The sequence below is a fragment of the Megalops cyprinoides genome, chromosome 25, assembly GCF_013368585.1.
Source record: "Megalops cyprinoides isolate fMegCyp1 chromosome 25, fMegCyp1.pri, whole genome shotgun sequence".
In the NCBI taxonomy this organism is placed as follows: Eukaryota; Metazoa; Chordata; class Actinopteri; order Elopiformes; family Megalopidae; genus Megalops; species Megalops cyprinoides.
Window position 1 is genome coordinate 7,609,445 of NC_050607.1, and position 21,631 is coordinate 7,631,075.

At 49.3% G+C, this 21,631-nt stretch overlaps 1 protein-coding gene across 1 annotated transcript in view; it reads left to right on the top strand.

Annotated features, from left to right (window-relative positions):
- Positions 1 to 21,631, top strand: part of LOC118771897 (plexin-A4-like) — a 152,869-nt gene that overhangs the window by 116,714 nt on the left and 14,524 nt on the right. The window contains exons 11-26 of the mRNA XM_036520044.1: positions 448 to 544; positions 1,786 to 1,976; positions 4,465 to 4,616; positions 5,664 to 5,781; positions 6,221 to 6,357; positions 7,263 to 7,430; positions 7,839 to 7,932; positions 9,373 to 9,609; positions 9,808 to 9,954; positions 10,396 to 10,630; positions 11,180 to 11,322; positions 12,508 to 12,776; positions 15,520 to 15,586; positions 15,830 to 15,976; positions 16,486 to 16,645; positions 20,551 to 20,654. Of these exons, the coding sequence (XP_036375937.1) occupies positions 448 to 544; positions 1,786 to 1,976; positions 4,465 to 4,616; positions 5,664 to 5,781; positions 6,221 to 6,357; positions 7,263 to 7,430; positions 7,839 to 7,932; positions 9,373 to 9,609; positions 9,808 to 9,954; positions 10,396 to 10,630; positions 11,180 to 11,322; positions 12,508 to 12,776; positions 15,520 to 15,586; positions 15,830 to 15,976; positions 16,486 to 16,645; positions 20,551 to 20,654 (2,466 nt within the window). The remainder of the gene's footprint in view (positions 1 to 447; positions 545 to 1,785; positions 1,977 to 4,464; positions 4,617 to 5,663; positions 5,782 to 6,220; positions 6,358 to 7,262; positions 7,431 to 7,838; positions 7,933 to 9,372; positions 9,610 to 9,807; positions 9,955 to 10,395; positions 10,631 to 11,179; positions 11,323 to 12,507; positions 12,777 to 15,519; positions 15,587 to 15,829; positions 15,977 to 16,485; positions 16,646 to 20,550; positions 20,655 to 21,631) is intronic.

Here is a 21,631-nt window from a genome sequence, read left to right on the forward strand (position 1 = left end):
GGAACTGTGGAGGTGGTGGCTACGGTGTAGGAGTTCGGTTTGCTTGATGGAGGTGACTGCAGTGTGTGAATTTAGTTTGTTTGACAGAGGTGAGCACAGAATAGGAGTTCATTAGTTTGACAGAAATGACAACACTACTGGACTTAATTTGCTTGGTGGAGTTGATGACAGTATTGGAGTGAATTTGTTTGACAGAGGTGACCACAGTGTTGGAGTTTAATTCATCTGATGGAGTTGACTACAGTTTTGTAGTCAATTTCCTTTATGGAGGCGATTACAGTGTTGGAGTTTAGTTTGACAGAACTGACTGCAGTAACAGCCTTTTGGAGGACGGATCCAGGCTGCTGGTAGGGGGTTAGAATATTGTGACTGGCAGGTCGTCGTAGAAACAGTAGTTTGGTAACATGCCCTGCTTCCCTCCATCTCCCTCCGTCTCCATGGCGACAGTACTGGTATGATGGAATGGACACGAGCAGCCTCCCGGTGGATTTGACGGTCATCTGGAACGGCGACTTCAGCATTGACAACCCAGCAGACAACAAAGGTGAGCCCCCCCCCCCCCCCCCCCCCCCCCCTCACCATGGCAACGGACCCACGGGCATCCAGCTCCTGAAACACACACACACACACACACACACACTCCCCCCACTCATTCCACTTTCTCTCCCTCTCTCCCTATCTCTCTCTCTCTCTCTGTGTCTGTCTCTCTCGTCACCTTAACTTTATTCACACATCTCTCTCCCCCTCCTCCATCCCTCCTCATCCCCACACAACTTAAGTGTTTCCCTTCCGTGCTGGCTATTAATGTAGCATCAGCCCAGCCAGCCACTGACACCATAAATGTGTGTGAGCGTGAGCGTGAGCGTGAGCGTGAACGTGTGTGTGTGTGAGCGTGAGCGTGAGCGTGAGCGTGAGCGTGAGCGTGTGTGTGTGTGTGAGCGTGAGCGTGTGTGTGAGCGTGAGCGTGAGCGTGAGCGTGAGCGTGAGCGTGTGTGTATAAAGGTAAGGCAGTCAGGTTTTCTGTGCTCTTATCTCCTGCTGTGAGACAGGCACACGCTGCTCAGTGGGTGTGTTTTCACCAATCACAGAAGGGTCTAATGGTTGTCAGTGTCCAGTTGGTTTCCATGGTGATAACCATTACGCTACGAGACGAAGAGGAGTAAAGAGAGAGAGAAGCTTCCGTAACTTTCCATCCAGCAGGGCATCCTTCCCCTCATATATTCCCGCAGTGCAAGGTGTGCATGGTGGGGGAAGAGAGAACCTGAGAGGGATCAGACAGCCTGGAAGATCAGCCAGCCGTGGCGTCTGTCTGACCCGTCTCTGTCTCTCCCAGCAGTCTCACTCATGAATAAAGAGCAGGCCACCACCTCTGCTCTGTCTGTGTTCAGGTCAAGCTTCATGTTTCTGTGTCCTGACCTCACCTGTACTGTCCCTGTCTTTATTTGAGTTTTCCAGTTCACCTGTGTTCTCCTGTGCCCGCTGCTGTTTCACCCGTTCACCTGTGTTCTCCTGTGCCCGCTGCTGTTTCACCCGTTCACCTGTGTTCTCCTGTGCCCGCTGCTGTTTCACCCGTTCACCTGTGTTCTCCTGTGTTCTCCTGTGCCCGCTGCTGTTTCACCCGTTCACCTGTGTTCTCCTGTGTTCTCCTGTGCCCGCTGCTGTTTCACCCGTTCACCTGTGTGCTCCTGTGTTCTCCTGTGCCCGCTGCTGTTTCACCCGTTCACCTGTGTGCTCCTGTGCCCGCTGCTGTTTCACCCCTTCACCTGTGTTCTCCCGTGCCCCCAGTGCACCTGTACAAGTGTGACGCCCGGCGGGAGAGCTGCGGCCTGTGTCTGAAGGCCGACCCCCTGTTCGGCTGCGTCTGGTGCAAGGCGGAGAGCCGCTGCACCCTCAAGCAGCACTGCCTCCACCCGGAGAGCCAGCAGCTGGAGCACGCCGGCCCCAACAGCAAGTGCACCCACCCCAAAATCACGCAGGTACCACCACTCTCTCCAGACCAGCCTCACGGTCACATGTAAGACCACACTCTATCACGTCCATGCTGTTAAGTCCCCATAATAATGTTTACACACAGGAGTGAAATAATAGGTTGAGGTGTACGACTTCAGCGCCTGTCCCAGACCAGCAGAGGGGAACCAGAGGATTCAGGCCTCCTGGAACTGAGACCATGCTTTCTGTGAACATGTCACACTCCTGTCACCCACTCAGAGAATCTGTCACTGCCTCCTGTGTTGTTTTTTTCTTTCCCTCAGAGACACGCAGCAGTTAGGGTCTTAGCACACTTTAACGGGGTGCATTAGACTGACAGCTCAGATGAGACATTGTTACTCAGTGCGGGACTGAGAGAGTGATTAAGTGTTTTCCACCAACAACCATCAATTAGCCTGTCAGAGTCACAGATCTAATCAACCGCGTGGCGTCCAATGATGTGAAAATCCCAAGTCCCCTTGCGCTGGCACTCACCGCTACCCAGAATGCAGCGGGCACATCTTTTAAGTGGCATGCACTCTCTCTCTCTCTCTCTCTCTCTCTCTCTCTCCCCAACTCTCTGTCTCTCTTCCTGCACTGTCTCTCTCTAGTCTAACCCTAGTCGTTCAGGAGTTTTAAAAATCGTTAAGCACTCCCGTGTCTGTCTTAATGAGCAGACATGGGTGTTTACATCAAAGGAGGAATGAAAGGCAGTCTTTTTTTTCACGCTGACAGTGTTTCTGCGCTCTGCGGAGGTTTTAATGAGTCTCACATCAGTGCGCTCTCTCTCTCTCTCTCTCTCTCGCCGCCTGTGCCAGGGCCTGGCCCTCCTGGGGTCCCTGTGGGAAGCGGCCCGCAGTCCAGCAGAGAGGAATGTTTAATAACTTGTTTTCGTGTTAGTCATCTGCTCCGTGTGCTGTCTAACAGTTGAGCAAATAGAGAAGGCTTTAATTGATGAGGTGTCCATTCCTCTGACCCCACCCCTCTATCTGTCCAGCCCCGCCCCTTCCCTGTTACTGACCCCCTCCTGTCATGAGCTCCTTCCTATGCCCCGCCCCCTAACCACACCGACTCAGACACGAGTGGGCGTAGCAAATTTTTTGCCAAACTGTCAGGCAATTTTGAGGAGGTCAGATGTAGAACAACTTATGCACACAGGTGCCACATTCATGCATTCAGCTCTTACAGGGAACACAGTCATATGCATAGCTCTCAGGGACCTCTGTCACTGATTCACCCCTCTGTTTGAGCTCAACTCATTTTATTATCTAGTATTTGGAAGAGGGTTCGTCCGTCACTAATAGCCTGACAGATAATGCCTGCATTTTTTTGTGAACACTATATACCATAATGGTATGAATTGAAATACATTATACAGTCATTGAGGTTTGTCATTTTTTGCAGACTTTGAGCTGATCTTGTGGCAAGGTGTCACACAGGCAAATGAATCGACTGAAGAAAATCTTAGCGATTCTCTTTGTAGTTCTCCCATCTTCATGAAAAAGCCTGGATCCCTTCAGAGCTACATTGGAGCACCACTACATTCTCTCCAACTCTTGTCTCGTTTGCCTGCATTGTGAACATCATACTTTTTTGGAAACTTTGGTGTCATAGAACAGGGCTAACAGTAACGATGTAAAACATTATAAATTTAAATAACAACAGAAAGCATGAAACTCTCAAACACCCCCTAACAATATATAGAAACATCAAATTGTGGGTCTTATTTATTTTAAGATGCAGAAGCTCATGGGGTATGATGTTTGTGATGAGGTTGGGCATAGTTATTTGTGAGGTCATTTTAGGGTAGTGATGTGCTGTGTTGAATGAGGTGTTCTGTCAGACGCGTGTGAAAATAATAGTTCTGGCAGGCATCAATGGACCAACTCATCAGCCCAATCAGATGGATGCTCAGTGAAACAAAGCGATCTGATTGGCTCAGAGCAGCCGCGGTATCTGGGGCTGGAGGGATTAGGGCAGCCGTGTGGAACAGGAGCTAATCAGTTTGGGTAATGCCACTGTATAGAAACTAGGATGTGCTGCCTGATAAGGACCCGCTTAAAATCCGAATCACAACATCATCTTCTATGCTTTTCATTTTGTGTGGTCATTTTGCTTTTGTGTAAAGTGAAGTGAAAATACTTCCTTTGTTCAGTTCTAAGACTTTCACTTCCTGGATTCAGTGCAGTTCAAATTAAGGCACTGGTAGACTCTGACAGAAGAATGAGCTGTGTGTGAAAAATGTACCACTGTACCAGTTTTTAATCGTATTGCTAACCCCAGCAAACAGTTACAGTATTTTCACATTGAGATACTTATAAGGTACAATGGAGGGCAGGGTCCCAATGTTTAACAGAATTCTCCGGTAGTTGTGGGGCTCTAGCATTTAACAGACCTCTCTGATAGGGGCGGGGGGGGGGGGGGGGGGGGTCTAACATTTAACAGAGCCCTCTGATGGGTGTGAATATTCATAGTGTCCCTCTTGACTGGTCCCAGATCAGTCCCCTGCGTGGGCCCCGGGAGGGCGGGACCCTGGTCACCATCCGGGGTGAGAACCTGGGCCTGGAGTTCCGGGAGATCCAGGGTCGAGTGAAGGTGGCGGAGGTGGACTGCAGGCCGGTCCCGGAGGGGTACATCCCCGCAGAGCAGTGAGTCACGCGGTCACGGTCGCACCACGACCACGACACAACCACAACTGTAATGCTACACTGTTACCACAGTGCAACCAGAAATCTACTGCAATACAACTGCCAGGCTTTTTTAGTTGGTTTTATTTACCCTCCTTCAGCCTGATTTTTGTTTCTGGGGAAAGTGCAGTTAGCCCCTGCACTCACTTCAATGTGAGTGTTTTAGGAGGAACTGAAGAAGAAAACCAGGTTAGACCAGGTCAAATCAAGTTGAACCCCCTCCTCCAACACAGTCAGCACATGCTGTATCTCTTGGACCCTGAATTACTACTACATGGGCGACCAAGTCTGTCTAAAACTGAACAAGCCTTATCAGGAACCATATAATCTCTCACCTGGATTGAAAATATTATAATAATATCACTTGAGGTTTTTTGTACAGCACAATGGTGGGAAATCTCCATTAATATGTGTGACCCCCCGGAGTAAGCTGCCTCTGTGAAAGGACCTCGGCGGTGTTTTCATGGGAAGTGGCTGTCAGCGATAAGCTGCTTAAATATTGTGAGATAATTCTGTGTTTGAAACCTGTCAGGAAATGAAGAGCAGGATTAGAACTTGTCTTAACCTGCTGACCTGCTCTGCCTACGCGTTTACAAATGCAATTATATGAATTAGACAGACTCGGAAGAGGAATAAAACGCTGGTGCTGATAAGAAGAAAACCTGCCTTTAACAGATTTGTACGTGTATTCGTGTGTTTGAGGGGGGTTTGTGTGTGGGTGGGTGTGTGTGTGTGTGAGTGTATGTGCATGGAGGTGTGCCTGTGTATATGGGTGTGTGTATATGTGTGTGTGTGTGTGTGTGTGTGTGTGTGCACTTTGTGTGGGTGCATGTGTGTCTATTTGTGTGTTTTGGTGACTGTGTGTGTGTGTCTGTGTGTCTGTGTGTCTGTGCGTGCATGCGCATGTGTGATCTAAGCACTACTACGAAAGCTCTATATAAAGCTCTATATAAATAAAGTCACTCTTCTCATTTTTCTGTCTTATGTGACACTTGTCTCTGTTTGCAGGATTGTGTGTGAGATGGGGAAGGCAGAGAAGAGCCAGTACGCTGGCAACGTGCAGGTGTGCGTGGGGGAGTGCCGGCCAGAATTCATGGCCACTTCATACAAGTACTATTACTTTGTGGTGAGTGCGGCCCCCAGCACACACACCCTCGCACTCTCCCACTGTCCCGGGGTCAGAGCTGGGACAGGCAGGTCACTGTGGGGCCTGGAACAATGTGGCCACAAAACCAGCTTTTACGAAGAGAAGGTTGGGTAACCCATATACGTACATTAAAGAAAGAGACTGAATGCATATATGTCACAATTATTATATAATCACTTCCATGATATGCATTTATCATGAACAGTGACATATTGACTATTGATTTCATTCAGAGATGATCTACTGTATATTTTCTTTCTGCATTACTCATGTTGATCACCAAATTCAGTGCAGCAGCCTGACAGACATGAAGCAGATTAAAAATTATGAAATTATGAGCAACCCCTAGGGTTTCCTTGATTAATGAGAAAGTAATCATTGTTACCGATCAGCATTGATCTGACTTTGGCATCCTCAGGTCCCCAAACTGCTGCATCTGAAGCCGAGCCGAGGGCCTGTTTCCGGGGGAACCGTCGTCAACATCACCGGCAGCAACCTGGATGCTGGCAGCAATGTCTCCATCATGTTTAAGGACCAAAAGTGTACCTACCTCAGGTGAGAATAAACAGCCTCACCCCCAACCTTAGACTTCCCTGGGACAGATCACACAAAAACTCATTGTGTATGTGCTTATGCACTGACCCTGGGCCAGTCAACACTGATTAAGAATGAGAAGTGTCTCCGCTAATCAATAGTGTCAGAAACAATTGTATTGTGTTACTGCTTTATCAACAGCAGCAGCCCCCAATAAGAATGAGCTAGTGATGAGTCGGTCTCATGTGCTGTGTGTATGTGTGTGAGAATGTGTGTGTGTGTGTGTGTGTGTGTGTGTGTGTGTGTGTATGAGAGAGAGAGACAGAGAGAGTGTGCGTGTTTGTGAGAGTGTGTGTTTGTAAAGAGTGTGTGTGTGTGTGTGTGTGTGTGTGAGACTGTGTGTGTGAGAGTGTGTGTGTTTATGACAGAAAATGTGTGTGTGTGTGTCTGTTTAGGAGACTGTGTGTGTGTGTGTGTGTGTGTGTGTGTGTGTGTGTGTGTGTGTGTGTGTGTATGTGTGTGTGTGTGTGTGTGTGTGTGTGTTTATGTATGTGTGTGTGTGTGTGTGTGTGTGTGTGTGTGTGTGTGTGTGTGTGTGTGTGTGTGTGTGTGTGTATGTGTGTGTGTGTGTGTGTGTGTGTGTGTGTGTGTGAGTGTGTGTGTGTGTGTGTGTGTGAGTGTGAGTGTGTGTGTGTGTATGTATGTGTGTGTGTGTGTGTGTGTGTGTGTGTGTGTGTGTGTATGTGTGTGTGTGTGTGTGTGTGTGTGTGTGTGTGTGTGTGTATGTGTGTGTGTGTGTGTGTGTGTGTGTATGTGTGTGTGTGTGTGTGTGTGTGCGTGCGCGAGTGCGAGTGTGAGAGAGGCAGAGTGCATGTGTGTGGGCGAGCGGTGCAGATGGCTCTTATGCTCCTCCATGGCCCTCACAGGAGAGGCGGTCAGTGGATCACCTGCCGCTCCCAGGCCTCCCTGCAGGGCTACGGGAACGTCAGCGTGTCGGTCAGCGTGGACAAGGCCCATCTGCAGCCGGACCTCAGGTTCGAGTACGTGGAGGACCCCACCATCCTCAAACTGGAGCCCGAGTGGAGCATTTTCAGGTAGACACCTCAGCCAATCACAGCTCAGTGGGTGCAGGAAGTGAGAGGGAATTTCAGCCTATCAGAGCGTCTCTGAGCTTTAGAGACGTGAGAGATTGCAGGTTATCAGCACTCAGGAGAGTGGGAGATGTGTGAAGCATTGGCTTGTTAGAGCTCTGTGGCACACAAACGTCTCTGAGTCATTCACAATAGGAAAGTTCTGAAACCATTTAAGTCAGGGAGAAGGGTTTTGGTGGGCAGGATGCTTATTGTGCAAGGATGCAAAAAAAAAATTAAGATTTTTAAAAAATTCTGTTCCCCATTCCAATTTCTTGAATAGAATGGTATGTGCGTGATTGTGTGTGTCTCTGCTTCTGGGCGTGTGAGTGAAAGAGAAGTCAGTGCTAACAGCCTGTCTCTGCACTGCAGTGGGAACACCCCGGTGACGGTGACAGGGACCAATCTAGACATCATTCAGAGCCCCATGATCCGAGCCAAGTACAACGGGCTGGAGACACTGAACGTGAGTTCCCCCAGCTGCCCAGAAACGGTCACCGTGAGTGCTGTTCCCCCAGCTGCCCAGAAACGGTCACCGTGAGTGCTGTTCCACCAACCACCTACAAATGGTCATCATGAGTTGTGTTGCCTGAGGTGGTCAGTGTTCTGATCTCTCAGCCTGGGCACAGGAGCTATGGACAGCCCAAAGCAGGACAGAAGATTCATCAGTGAGAAGAAGTCTCAGGTTATCCTGAAGGAGCCAACTCACTACACAGAAATCTCCCCCATCCAATACAATAAAGCCTGCACTGTTCTCTCTCCACTGAAACAAACACAAGGCTGAGAGAGAAAAAAATCTGTCCGCACCGAGAGATCCGGTTTCCCCCAAAGACATGGCTTTCACAGAGCACTCTGGCTGATCTGAGATCTAAGGAAGATCAGTGCACTTCAGACAAAAGACAGTGATGTAATCTCCAGGCCTGATCTCAGATGCTGTTACATCTGCCATCTGGCCTTTGAAATGGTTCAGTTTCATTTTGCTACTTCAGGTACACAGGCTCCTTCAAAAAGGCCTTTGTGTAAAGCTGCACTTTGTTAAAACAATTCATAACACAGTCAGATCCCCATATTGGTGTCTGTCTCAGCAGCAATTTAAAAACTTTGAAATGCACTCATCGAAGTAATGGCTGACTTTGAGGAGCTTGATATTGCCAGGTAGATTGAAAGACATATATCTTGTGCTCAGTTCCTGCTGAGTTCCTGGAAAGTATTATAGCTCCTCACAAAGTGCATATCAAAGTGGAATCGTCATTCATGAAGCAGATTTTGTGAAGAAGCAATTAAAATGACAGGAAGACTCCAAAAGAAATTGTTGAAGCGAAGAACAAACATTGGAAATGTTTCCATGGATACCAAAAACATCCCACCATGTCTGTTGTGCAGGTTTATGATTCTCCAACCACTGCATTAGGGTGTTTAACGAGATCAGACTGGGATCTCAGCTGGCTATGAGTTAAGTCCTGTACCATATTTAATTATGATGTCAGAAATTCCCCCTTGAAATTCCCAGTAAAGGGTGAAAACCTGATGTTTAATGTTTTCAGTAAAAACATATTATGTAGTAAGTGGATACGTATGTGCATGCATGATGGATATAGTTTTATTTCAGCAGAAGAATCCTGGTGAATACTGTGCAGACATGTCAGGGACACAAAGGGAAATAAAACCTCTCTGCTCCACCCTGAGGTCCGGTTGGAGTCCAATGAGAGTTCAGTTGTCTGATCACTCCACATCAAGGTCCAGTCAGAGTTAAGCAACCTCATTGCTTAACCTTGATGGCCAGCTGGAGTCCATGTTGCTGATAATATTGCGCTAAGATCCAATCAGAGATGAGCTTCCTGACTGCAACCAACCCAAGGGCCAATCAGAGTGCGGCTTTCTGACGGGTCCCTCTCTGTGCGCGCAGACGTGCCGTGTCCGCAGCTCCACCGCCATGCTGTGCCAGGCCCCGGAGCTGCCCGTCAGCCTGAGCCGCCAGAGGGAGGTGGCGGAGCAGCCCGACGAGTTCGGCTTCGTCCTGGACGACGTTCAGTCCGTTCAGGACCTCAACACCAGCTTCACGTACTTCCCCAACCCTGTATTTGAGGCACTGAGCACGTCCGGAGTTCTGGAACTCAAGCCCGGCTCACCCATCATACTGAAGGTAAGAACTGAAGGTTCCTCAGAATCGTGCTGACCAATGAGGAGGCAGCCTGCACTTCGGAGCTGATTTAGATAATATATCATACTCTGTCGCTCTGTTGGTTTCCCTTTTTTCCATGCATATTGTGTATGCGGATTATGAAATGTGATCTTTGAATATGCACTTGAATGTTAGATTCTCTTTTTGTTCTGGTTTAAGGGCAGGAACTTCCTTCCTCCCGCCCCCGGGGGCAATGGCAAGCTGAACTTCAGCGTTCTGATTGGAGAGAAACCCTGTCCGTTAACTGTCTCCAACACCCAGCTGCTCTGTGAGTCACCGAACCTGACGGGGCGCCACAAGGTCCTGGTGAGTGAGAACTGCATCGTGGGTAAAACTTTGTCTGGGATGCTGAGCAATGCCAACAGCTCAATGATTATTGTGTTGTTTGTATGGAAAGTTATGCAGAAAAAAAGAATAACTCTAAAAGGGGCTACAGAGAAATAACTCTAGTGTACATTGCTCCCTGATGGTTCATTGAATGAACAGGGCTACCGTATCGACTTACTTGAAAAGCAGGAAGCTTTGAACCACAGCACTGTAAAACAAGCAAACAGAGCCTTGAGGGATGAGGGTTTTTGAATGAATAACACCTGACCTCCAGGGGGCGCTGGTCTGCTCCATGCCACTTTTTCCTGTTTTAACCTGTCCCAGCAGTGACCTGTGCGTGGTCAGAGCGGGTTTGCAGCATATCACAGGACTGCTTGTGGTAAGACCGCAGCTTTATGGTCACGGCGTGTGTTTCCCCAGGCACGGGTGGGCGGGATCGAGTTCTCGCCGGGCGTGGTCCACATCTCCTCGGACAGCCCGCTCAGCAGCACGGCCGTGGTGGGCATCGCCGGAGCCGGAGCCCTCCTCATCTTCTTCATCGTGGTGGTGCTCATCGCCTACAAGCGCAAGTCCCGCGAGAGCGACCGCACGCTCAAGCGGCTGCAGATGCAGATGGACAACCTGGAGTCCCGCGTGGCCCTGGAGTGCAAAGAGGGTGAGTGCGGGGCGAGTGCGGGGCGAGTGCGGGGCGAGTGCGGGGTGAGTGCGGGGTGAGTGCGGGGCGTAAAAGGGGCGAGTGCGGGGCGAGTGCGGGGCGTAAACGGGGCGAGTGCGGGGCGTAAACGGGGCGAGTGCGGGGCGTAAACGGGGCGAGTGTGGGTGATAAACCAGGGCGAGTGCAGGGCGTAAACGGGGCGAGTGCGGGGCGTAACCAGGGCGAGTGCGGGGCGTAACCAGGGCGAGTGTGGGTGATAAACCAGGGCGAGTGCGGGGTGTAACCAGGGCGAGTGTGGGTGATAAACCAGGGCGAGTGCAGGGCGTAAACTGGGGCGAGTGCGGGGTGTAAACAGGGCGAGAGTGTGGTTTACAGAGGATGTGTGTATTAAACAGCGTGAGTGTGGGCAATAAGCAGGGTGAGTCTGTGCTTTACACGGGTCAAGCGTGGGCTTTAGAGAGACAGTTGGTTATCTAGACTGAGACGGAGTGGCTAGCATGATGTAGCCGTGGCTGTTGAGCAGGCATTTCTTTCTCTGTGTGCCCCCAGCCTTCGCAGAGCTGCAGACGGATATCCACGAGTTAACCAGTGACTTGGACGGTGCTGGAATCCCTTTCCTGGATTATAGGACTTACACAATGAGGGTCCTCTTCCCCGGCATTGAGGAACACCCTGTCCTGAGGGACCTGGAGGTGATGGCCGTCTAACAACATGCCTGTGTCAAATGTGCTTTTGTCATAACCGTGTGTTCAGAAAGTCTTGTTTCAGAAAGAGGCTTACTATCAAAATCTGTTGTACCTGTCAATACTGAACAAATATGAAGGCCCATATTTGGAACACAGGTGGTAAGCTGGTGGGAAATAAGAAAATTACATAACTGAACACAAAGGGTTTACCTCCCTCCTCCTTTACCCTCCCTCCTCCTCCTCATCTCATCTGTTTCGCTGTAGTTGTGAGTGGATGGCAGGTTTGGCCAATAGGATACTGTAGCCGGGGGGGGGGGTGTCCACGGCCTTTGGTGCCTGCTTGCTCCCCTCTCAGCCCTGTACTCCATTCACCCTGCAGTTTGGGGCAGGGGGGTCAGAGCAGACCCGTATTCTCACCCCTGTGGTTCCTCTCATGAGGCTGCGCAGTGAATACTTCGTCTCTCATTGGATCCTGTCAGCCATGAGCAAAGGGAGTGAGCATCAGAGCAATGGTGGGCAGCAAGCATGAGCAGTGGATTAGGGGAGACACGCCTCCCTCTCCCCCACCCCCCCCGACGCTGACGGATCCAGCCAGAGCCGCCCTGTCTGAGATGTACATGACAGGTCTCGAAATAGAACCTCTCCAGCAACGGAAAGAAGAGAACGCACGGATCACCGCAGACAAGCGAAGGGGGGGTTTCTCATATCCCGAGAACAACGGAATCCGTGCAACTTTCATCTCGCGTTCTTCCGCAGTGGTGAATCCAGATAAACAAACATGTGCGTTTATGCAATGCAAGGATGCACAAAGTGAACAGCTTTCTGTTCTTTTCCTTCACAGTCCCACAGCATTAGAATGGCATGACACACAGTCCTCTCAGTTCTTCTGTCTCTGTGAACCATAGGGTAGTGAAAGCCATCAACACAATTATTAAAGGAACTTCACTGATCCATTTTAACCATGGGTCAATCCCATGATGCATTGCGAACCCCATGATCACAGAGGCTGCTGTTGTTTTCCTCACACTTGGTCAGAGCAGTGCTTTACCCACTGACCCCCCTGGCTCCAGTCATATGGGCTGCAGTATGGGGCAGTGGGGTCGGACCCTGGCTTGACACCAGATGGTTGCGGGGTTGAATCGCAGTCCCTGTGACTGTGAACGTGAGCTGTGTTTGTGGCGTGTGCCGCAGGTCCCGGGCTACCGGCAGGAGCAGGTGGAGAAGGGCCTGAAGCTGTTCGGCCAGCTCATCAACAACAAGGTGTTCCTGCTGTGCTTCATCCACACGCTGGAGTCTCAGCGTGGCTTCTCCATGCGCGACCGCGGCAACGTGGCCTCGCTCATCATGACCGTGCTGCAGAGCAAGCTGGAGTACGCCACCGACGTGCTCAAGCAGCTGCTCTCCGACCTCATCGACAAGAACCTGGAGAGCAAGAACCACCCCAAACTGCTGCTGCGCAGGTGAGCGCAGGCTGTGTGTCTCAGGTCCATCTGCGCAGGTGAGCGCAGGCTGTGTGTCTCAGGTGCACCTGCGCAGGTGAGGGCAGTCTGTGTGTCTCAGGTCCATCTGTGCAGGTGAGCGCAGGCTGTGTGTCTCAGGTGCACCTGCGCAGGTGAGCGCAGGCTGTGTGTCTCAGGTCCACCTGCGCAGGTGAGGGCAGGCTGTGTGTCTCAGGTGCACCTGCGCAGGTGAGGGCAGGCTGTGTGTCTCGGGTCCATCTGTGCAGGTGAGGGCAGGCTGTGTGTCTCGGGTCCATCTGTGCAGGTGAGGGCAGGCTGTGTGTCTCAGGTCCACCTGTGCAGGTGAGGGCAGGCTGTGTGTCTCAGGTCCACCTGTGCAGGTAAGGGTAGGCTGTGTCTCAGTTATACCTGTGCAGGTGAAACCATGCTGTGTGTCTCAGGTACACCTGCGCAGGTGAGGGCAGGCTGTGTGTCTCAGGTGCACCTGTGCAGGTAAGAGTTGGCTGTGTCTCAGTTATACCTGTGCAGGTGAAGCCATGCTGTGTGTGTCTCAGGTACACCTGCGCAGGTAGGAGCAGCCTGTGTCTCAGCTGTATAAATGGATAAAATTGTAGGCTACTGTATGTAAGTCGTTGTGGATAAGAGCATCTGTTAAATGACAATAATGTAATGTAACGAAACGGCACCTGTTCACATCTACAGCGAGCCCCAATCCTTCACATTTAGCTACATGTTGAAAGTGTGTAATTTTTTATTAACCAGGTTTACCAGGCCATAGAACAGAGAGATATGCAGGAGAAACAAGACGTTTTCCAGGGTTGTTTCTCTCCTGAGTCTCACTTTGCCTGAGAGCCACTGCAGCATGACCCCGGTGCTCTGTCACCTCATTACAGCCGCTGGGAAGGTCCTCTCGGCCCCCCCTCTCTCCGTAACGAGGACAGTGGCAGGCATCTAACGGCCCATTAACGCCCAGGGTTTACCTGCTGCTCCCTCCCCGGTCCCTTCCCTTCGGATAGGAAGGGAGCGCTTTCAAATCCACCCCCAAATTCGCATGCGTGTCCCTGGCAAATATATTTAAGATGGGAGATGATGAGAATTCAGACAAATGACTGGATCTGATTAAATGAGCTACACTGTATTATAATGAAATAGAATCTTAGTCCTCAAGCTGGATTAGACTGTATTCAGTGGGAAAGTGTAATGACATTGGAAGATGTCCATCATCACACAATGAACATGGGGCTGTCCAAGCCACCCATTGGTAAAGTCTAACTTTAATGAATTATTCTACAACCTAATTAACATGGCCCTACAGTGTCAGTGTGAAGCTGTGGGGGGGCTACTCACTCAGTACAGGCCATGAAGGTGTCTGGGTGGCTGAATTCAGTAAAGTCCCCAGTGCAGAATGAAGAACAGTTCATACCCTATGTGCTGTATACAGTGTTGCCAGGTGCAGTACACAGGTTGCCAGGTCTGTTCATGTCATCACCAATGATGCTCTGTAAGAGCCGGTGCAACCCCCCCATATCCACTCTGCTCTCCTCCCCCGAGCACATACAATGAAAATAGCAGGGGTTTTGTGTAACAGCTGACCAGGAACATTTTCTCCACCAGGGACCAATTTAATGGGCAGTGATTATTATGGGCTGGCACAGGTGAGATTTATTGCATGCAGAGCTCATTACATTGGGATTGCTGAGGCAGAGGGGAGGCCGTTGTCTTGCTGAAGGAGCACTTGAGCACACCGCTGCGTAGCGGAGATGAGCTCACTCACATGGGCCACATGGGCTGGCTCTTACTGCTCATTTGCCAGTTTATTGAGAGATTAACATCATTACATTGTTTATGTGATCACACAGATAAATGCACAGATTGTACATAGTATCCGTATCTAGGGCTGGACGTTCGCTGAAGCAATGAAGCAGACGCACTGAAGCTGACGCACTGAAGCCGACCTCTGACCTCGGTATCTGACGAGGCAGGGCAGGGGCAGAGTGGGTGCAGTGGGAGGGGAGGGAAATCCCTTTCACATATGATGCTGAGATGGGCACAGTGCCAGCTCTACTGGACCAGCGGGCACCCCCACCCCCCCAAAATGCCACGCAGTGAACTTAATGTGAGGGGTGGGTAGAGGGGCGGGGCAGTAGGCGGTGGATAGTGCATGAGGGGCGCGTCACATGCCCGCCCCCAGGCTCTCCCCTCTTCTGGGAACGCTCACACATCCTGAAATATTGATACGCATTACGGGCTGTTACCAAGGCTGATTTGGCAGATTAACTACCCTGGATAGGATATACACACGCATATAATTCAGAGAGAGTACAGATCCAGGCACCCCATTCCCCAGTGTAGCTTTCCCTGTTTTACAGGGCATATGTCTGGCTCTCATTTCCTGGTGTTTGGAGTCAGTGTGCGGCTTCTCTCTCAGGGTGCCTGTCAGGCTGCTGTAACACAGCTGCAGGGTTAGTTTCCATTCATAATGTAGGGGTTCGGTCTCTGCACCAAGCCACAGGGGTTGTGTGCAGCTAGATCTCCTGGGAAATCTGAAACATTGACTGTGAATTTTACTGCTGAAAGCTGGTCAGAGTGGTGTTCATCACGATTTTGAGAGCTGTTGAAGTTTGTGGTCCTGTTAGCAGGGATGTGTCTCATATGTGAGAGTGCTGTTCATGGCTGTGGTTTTGTTTTGTGAGAATCTTTTATGGTTGTGGTCACCGTGTTTGCTTGTCTGCTTATTTACCAGGACCGAATCTGTTGCAGAGAAAATGCTCACAAACTGGTTCACCTTCCTGCTCTACAAGTTTCTAAAGGTAACCACTATACCGCACATGATTTTCTTCCAGCTTCAGCACATTGCATTGCAAATTTGAATCAGTAAATGTGTATGCATTTACATGCATGCCTATGGGTGTATTTTCACCACTATCTGTGTGCGTGTGCGTGTGCGTGTGCGCGTGTGTGTGCGCGTGTGCATGTGCGTGTGTGCGTGTGTGTGTGCGTGTGTGTGCGTGCACGTGTGCATGTGTGTAACGGCCTGTGTCACTCTTCCTCAGGAGTGCGCTGGAGAGCCCCTGTTCTCCCTCTTCTGTGCCATAAAGCAGCAGATGGAGAAAGGCCCCATCGACTCCATCACGGGCGAGGCACGCTACTCTCTCAGCGAGGACAAACTCATCAGGCAGCAGATCGACTACAAGACACTGGTGAGGACACGCAGTCACACTGCCTCTGTGTATTTAGCCTGTCTGAAAACCTGTCGCTGGGGCAGCGGCAGGGGATGGACCGGGAGTCTGCCTCACATTTAAAGAGCCTCTCCACCAGAAACACAATTATTTAGACAGTTTTTCCCTGTGAATTTAGTAAACACTTGAGATGTTATTCTTATGGTTATGAAAATTTTTGACTTTGTTTCCTTCCATCTTGCTGCTTGAGTCATTGGTACAAATGAATGTTCCAGGTTACAAAAAAATATCTGTGTGGTCCGCTTTCATTGCAAGATTCTTGAATATTGATATGTGTGGGCATATTACTATTTTTATAGAACTTTGTGGAAATACACACAGGTAAGAGTCAGTTCCTCCCTCCCCCACTATATTGCTGCAATGAAGAGTTTCACTGGTGAAAAGCATCTGGCTGCAACCAGAGACAAGCCATTCACTCCAGGGCCAAGGTTCCAGATCAACGAACGCTGTGTCTTGTGCTCCCCCTGCAGGTCGTTAACTGCATACACCCAGACAACGAGAAGAGCCCAGAGATCCAGGTGAAGGTTCTGAACTGTGACACCATCAGCCAGGTCAAGGAGAAGATCCTGGACGCCATCTATAAGAACGTGCCCTATTCTCACAGACAAAAGGCCTCCGATCTGGACCTGGGTAAGGCCCTGCAAAACCGAGCTGATGAGGTCCAATCCTGAATAAGAAGAATGTATGCAAGAGAAAATAATTAGAGATTCTGAATGCTGCACACACCAGGCCCAATTTAAAGATATATGTGTCCATTCCAGAACATTAGATTGAGTTTAGGAGGCAGGACCCAGCACCATGAAACTCAGCATAGATCTAGATCCCACTGTTCGTATTGTAGGAGTTCATTATGTTTCCACTTTGTCTTTAAACTTGAAATCAACATTCTATCAGCTATATCAGCAGTCATTTCTCACTCCTCAGTTTCCTGTTGCTGAGTGGCTTATTTGTCATGTTAATTGGTCATCTAATTTATAAGCAAACTGATCATGAAATGTATCGGCCAAGGAATGTTCTAAGCAGAGGAGAATTCAATTTGAGAAACATCAGGACAGTTCTGTAAACGCTGTGATGAAATCATTCTAATATAATCATGCTGTTACCTGAAATTACTAGACGCGTCTGTGCTTTTTATAGCTGTTGGCTCTGTTGTTTGGTAACAAAAAAAAGGTTGTTTATTTTATAAAACATGACCAGTAGGGAAGCGGCGTTGTTGGAGATGAGAAATAGCCCCGCGCTGCACCCCCCTCTGTGTAATCCTGTTCTGTTATAATGAATTAGACTTTCACATGATATAATCTCTCCACATTGTCTCTACACCATTGCCTGCAGTCATTCTGGTCCTGATTGTATATCTGCCAGCGTGGAGGGTTTTTTTTTCCCCCAGAGAGAGTCGCAGCTTTTATGGATTAATATCACCGTAGCTCTTTTAGCACTGCATGTTCAGTAATAACGTGTTTACGACCAGCAATGGGACTTTGATTAGGTTTCCAGGAGGGGGTGCCTGTCTGATAAGTGAAGGAATTCTCTTTGGCCTTTTATGGACCCCTGTGTGGGGTCGCTTTATGGCCACTGCCAGTTGGGTGCAGTTTTATTATAGTGTTATTATTTGTTCTTATTGAGAGAGGGAATTTGTCAGGGGCAGGTGTGGCCCTTGTGTTTTGGAGGAGGGGCTTCCGGATGGATGGAGAGCAAACAGATAGAGGAGAAAGACAGAGAAGACACTGTGTAGAATGGGAGAGGACAGTTATAGGGGGGTCTGTGTAGAATGTGAGAGGACAGTTAGAGGGGGGTCTGTGTAGAATGGGAGAGGACAGTCATGGGGGGTCTGTGTAGAATGGGAGAGGACAGTCATGGGGGGTCTGTGTAGAATGGGAGAGGACAGTCATGGGGGGTCTGTGTCGAATATAAGTGCACAGAGTTATAGGGAACTCTATATAGAACGTGAGAGCACAGAATTATAGGGGAATCTGTGTAGAATGTGAGGGGACAGTTATAGAGGGGTCTGTGTAGAATGGGAGGGGACAGTTATAGAGGGGTCTGTGTAGAATGGGAGGGGACAGTTATAGAGGGGTCTGTGTAGAATGGGAGGGGACAGTTATAGGGGGGTCTGTGTAGAATATAAGTGCACAGAGTTATAGGGAACTCTATATAGAACGTGAGAGCACAGAATTATAGGGGACTCTGTGTAGAATGTGAGAGGACAGTTAGAGGGGGGTCTGTGTAGAATGGGAGGAGATGCAACAGTATCTCAGTGATGTGGAATCACAGTGCCACTCCCCCATATTCAGGCTGCATAGCAGCCGTGATCACCGATCCAGATAAAGGGAAATGGGATTGTGCCAGCTTCCCTACTCCAGTCATTCCTACAACACGTTGAGCAGGAGAGAGTATTTTTTTCCTGTCTGGTGGAGCCCCCTGGTGGTGGGAGGTGAGATCAGAGCAGGCTTGTCCACCTCATCTGTCGCTATTTGTCTCTCCCTGTCGCCCCCTCTCTCTGTATCTCTTGCTAATCCTCTCTGGTATATGATATAGTTTCTTCCACTTGAGGAGTTGAAGGGTGCTTTTGTGGAGTAGATGAGATTTTTTTTCACCTATGCAGTAGTTGTGCTGTTCATGCCCACTGTGCCATGATATTTGCGTTGCATTACATTAATTTAGCGGACGCTATTATCCAGAGTGACAGGAGAACAGAAGTGAACAGAAGTGTAGCTATTCAAGTTGAATGAGCAACAGTCTCAGACCAGACCATTACACAGGCTGTGGACACAGTGAGGGATAGTGGCTGCTCTGTGTGTCTGTGTTGGAGCTGTCTGTGGTGCTGTAGCTGCTGTATCTGTGAGAGGAGGGGAGCTATCTGTGAGCCTGTTGTAGCTGCTGTATCTGTGAGAGGTGGGGAGCTGTCTGTAGTCCTGAAGCAGCTGTATCTGTGAGAGGAGGGGAGCTGTCTGTGAGCCTGTTGTAGCTGCTGTATCTGTGAGAGCTCAGGAGCTGTCTGTGAGCCTGTTGTAGCTGCTGTATCTGTGAGAGGTGGGGAGCTGTCTGTAGTCCTGAAGCAGCTGTATTTGTGAGAGGAGGGGAGCTGTCTGTGAGCCTGTTGTAGCTGCTGTATCTGTGAGAGGTGGGGAGCTGTCTGTGGTTCTGTAGCTGCTGTATCTGTGAGAGGAGGGGAGCTGTCTGTGGTTCTGTAGCTGCTGTATCTGTGAGAGGTGGGGAGCTGTCTGTGGTTCTGTAGCTGCTGTATCTGTGAGAGGAGGGGAGCTGTCTGTGAGCCTGTTGTAGCTGCTGTATCTGTGAGAGGTGGGGAGCTGTCTGTGGTTCTGTAGCTGCTGTATCTGTGAGAGGAGGGGAGCTGTCTGTGAGCCCGTTGTAGCTGCTATGTCTGTGAAAGAGCTGGAGCTGTGATCTTGTAGGAAGCAAACTTAATTTCTATGTTTATAGAAAGACAGCAAGTGCTGAGAGAAAAACAAGAGTCTGTTTTTCCCTGCAGTCTCTGGTGCAGAAACTTTAACAGTCTGCATAAGCAGAGAGTCTTTCTTTCAGCGACAGATGCTTTCTGGATGCATCCCACAGAGCACAGTGATCACACTTTCCATCGCCTGGGATTCTGTTGTGTTCTTTGGGGCTCAGACTGTACTTCATTTCCCAGCAATGGTAATCACAGGCCTACAAATTCAGTCTGAGACCTAAGACCATCCACCCCTCTAGCAGTGCAACATAGTTTTTGCCCTACGACCAGACAGGCAGCCTGACAAAAACACAGAAGGAGGAGCTGATCCACAAGGCTGATTATAAACGAGAAGTGAAACAGGTTTCTCTACTGGCCGATCAGTTTCCCTCAGCCTAAAGAACAACAGGCTGATTGATTACTGAGGCTGCTCACTGATCAAGCCTGATCACCCTAATATCACAAGACAAACAGCATTACGACACTGTGGAAAATGACAAAAAACAACTTATGAATATTCTGTTTGTAGTTTAAACATCATTGCAGAGTATGAAAAAAAAACAAACAGAAAGTGTTATTTGGTATTTGGGTGAGGGTGTTCTGGGGTTGACTGAGGACAGTAAAGATGAATTTTATTCTGGCAAACTGAAACAAATGTCTGTTTCCTGTGTTTTCATGCTTTGCTTCAGTTGCCATGGCAATGTTTACACTTAGTACGCTTGGAGCTGAATGAGCTGCTTTCAGAAGTCAAAAAGCACAGGACTTAACAATTTAAAAAATGGCCCAGACGTTTTTACAATACAATGATATCTGTTCAGGCTGGCTTTTGTAGCAGGACTGGTAGCAGTTACGTATTGCTCTGCCTGCCCCCTCTCCCAACAGGATCCACAGCTCCCCATGATCTGGCAACCGCACAAACTGCATCACCTGACCTGAGAATTCAGTGGAGTGTATGTTGCTCAGCTCGCTGGCAGGAAATCTCCCTCTGTTTCCACCCACCTCTTCCCCTTTCTTTCTTGAGAAAAAGAGAGAGATGCACCTTTAAAAAAGACCATACTTCATACTTTGTGCCCCTACTCCTCCACAGAGTGGCGTCAGGGGAGAGGAGCACGGCTCATCCTGCAGGACGAGGATGCCACCACCAAGATCGAGGCCGACTGGAAGAGACTCAACACGCTGACCCACTACCAGGTAAACCCACAGCGTAGACTCAACACGCTGACCCACTACCAGGTAAACCCACGGTACAGACTCAACATGCTGACCCACTACCAGGTAAACCCACGGTACAGACTCAACACACTGACCCACTACCAGGTAAACCCACAGCGTAGACTCAACACGCTGACCCACTACCAGGTAAACCCACAGCAAAGACTCAACACGCTAACCCCCTCGCAGGTATGGCCGTAGTCTATACTGTGCACCTCCGAATGTTTCAGTGAGTGGATGACTGTGACTGGTGAGCTGGACTGTGAAAGTGGAAAGCGTGAGAGAAACGATGGAAGGTCAAGAATGGAAGGAAAAGGAATGCACCTGCCCGTGACAGAGAAACTGCAGGACCATTTTAAGGTGGAGGGAGTGAGTAACAGGACCCCCCCAAAGACTCAACAGGCCATTGGGGTAGGAGTGAATGCAGAGGGTTCCACACAGGGACATGACCAGATAAAGGACAGGCTGAGCATCATGACAATGAGCTGCTGGAAATTCAGGATGTGAGATAAGGAAGATAAGTACAACGCTGAGTTTCCATCAACTACACATTCCATGAATAAATTTACACACACTCACTCATACATACAAACAAACACACATACACATGCATTCACATGCACACACACACACACACAGACACACACACTGGCTGACGGTGTGAACACGTGTTTGGACCTGATTGGAATCGGAGATGAGACCACAAACACAGCAGTTCATTCCTTTTTTTTTGGTTGGGGGGGATATCAGATTATTGGCAGTGGGTATGAGACAGGGAAATGGCCAAGATCTGAAAATAAAAAAGCATGTACCAAAAGAAGTTTTTAAAAAATGATCACTATTTTAAAAGATAAAAGCACAAGAGGAAAAAAAAAGCATAGACAACAGTGGAGAGGGATTATCCATGAATCAGTTTTCTGAATTGGAAAAAAGGAGTCCTCACTTGCAGATTTGCG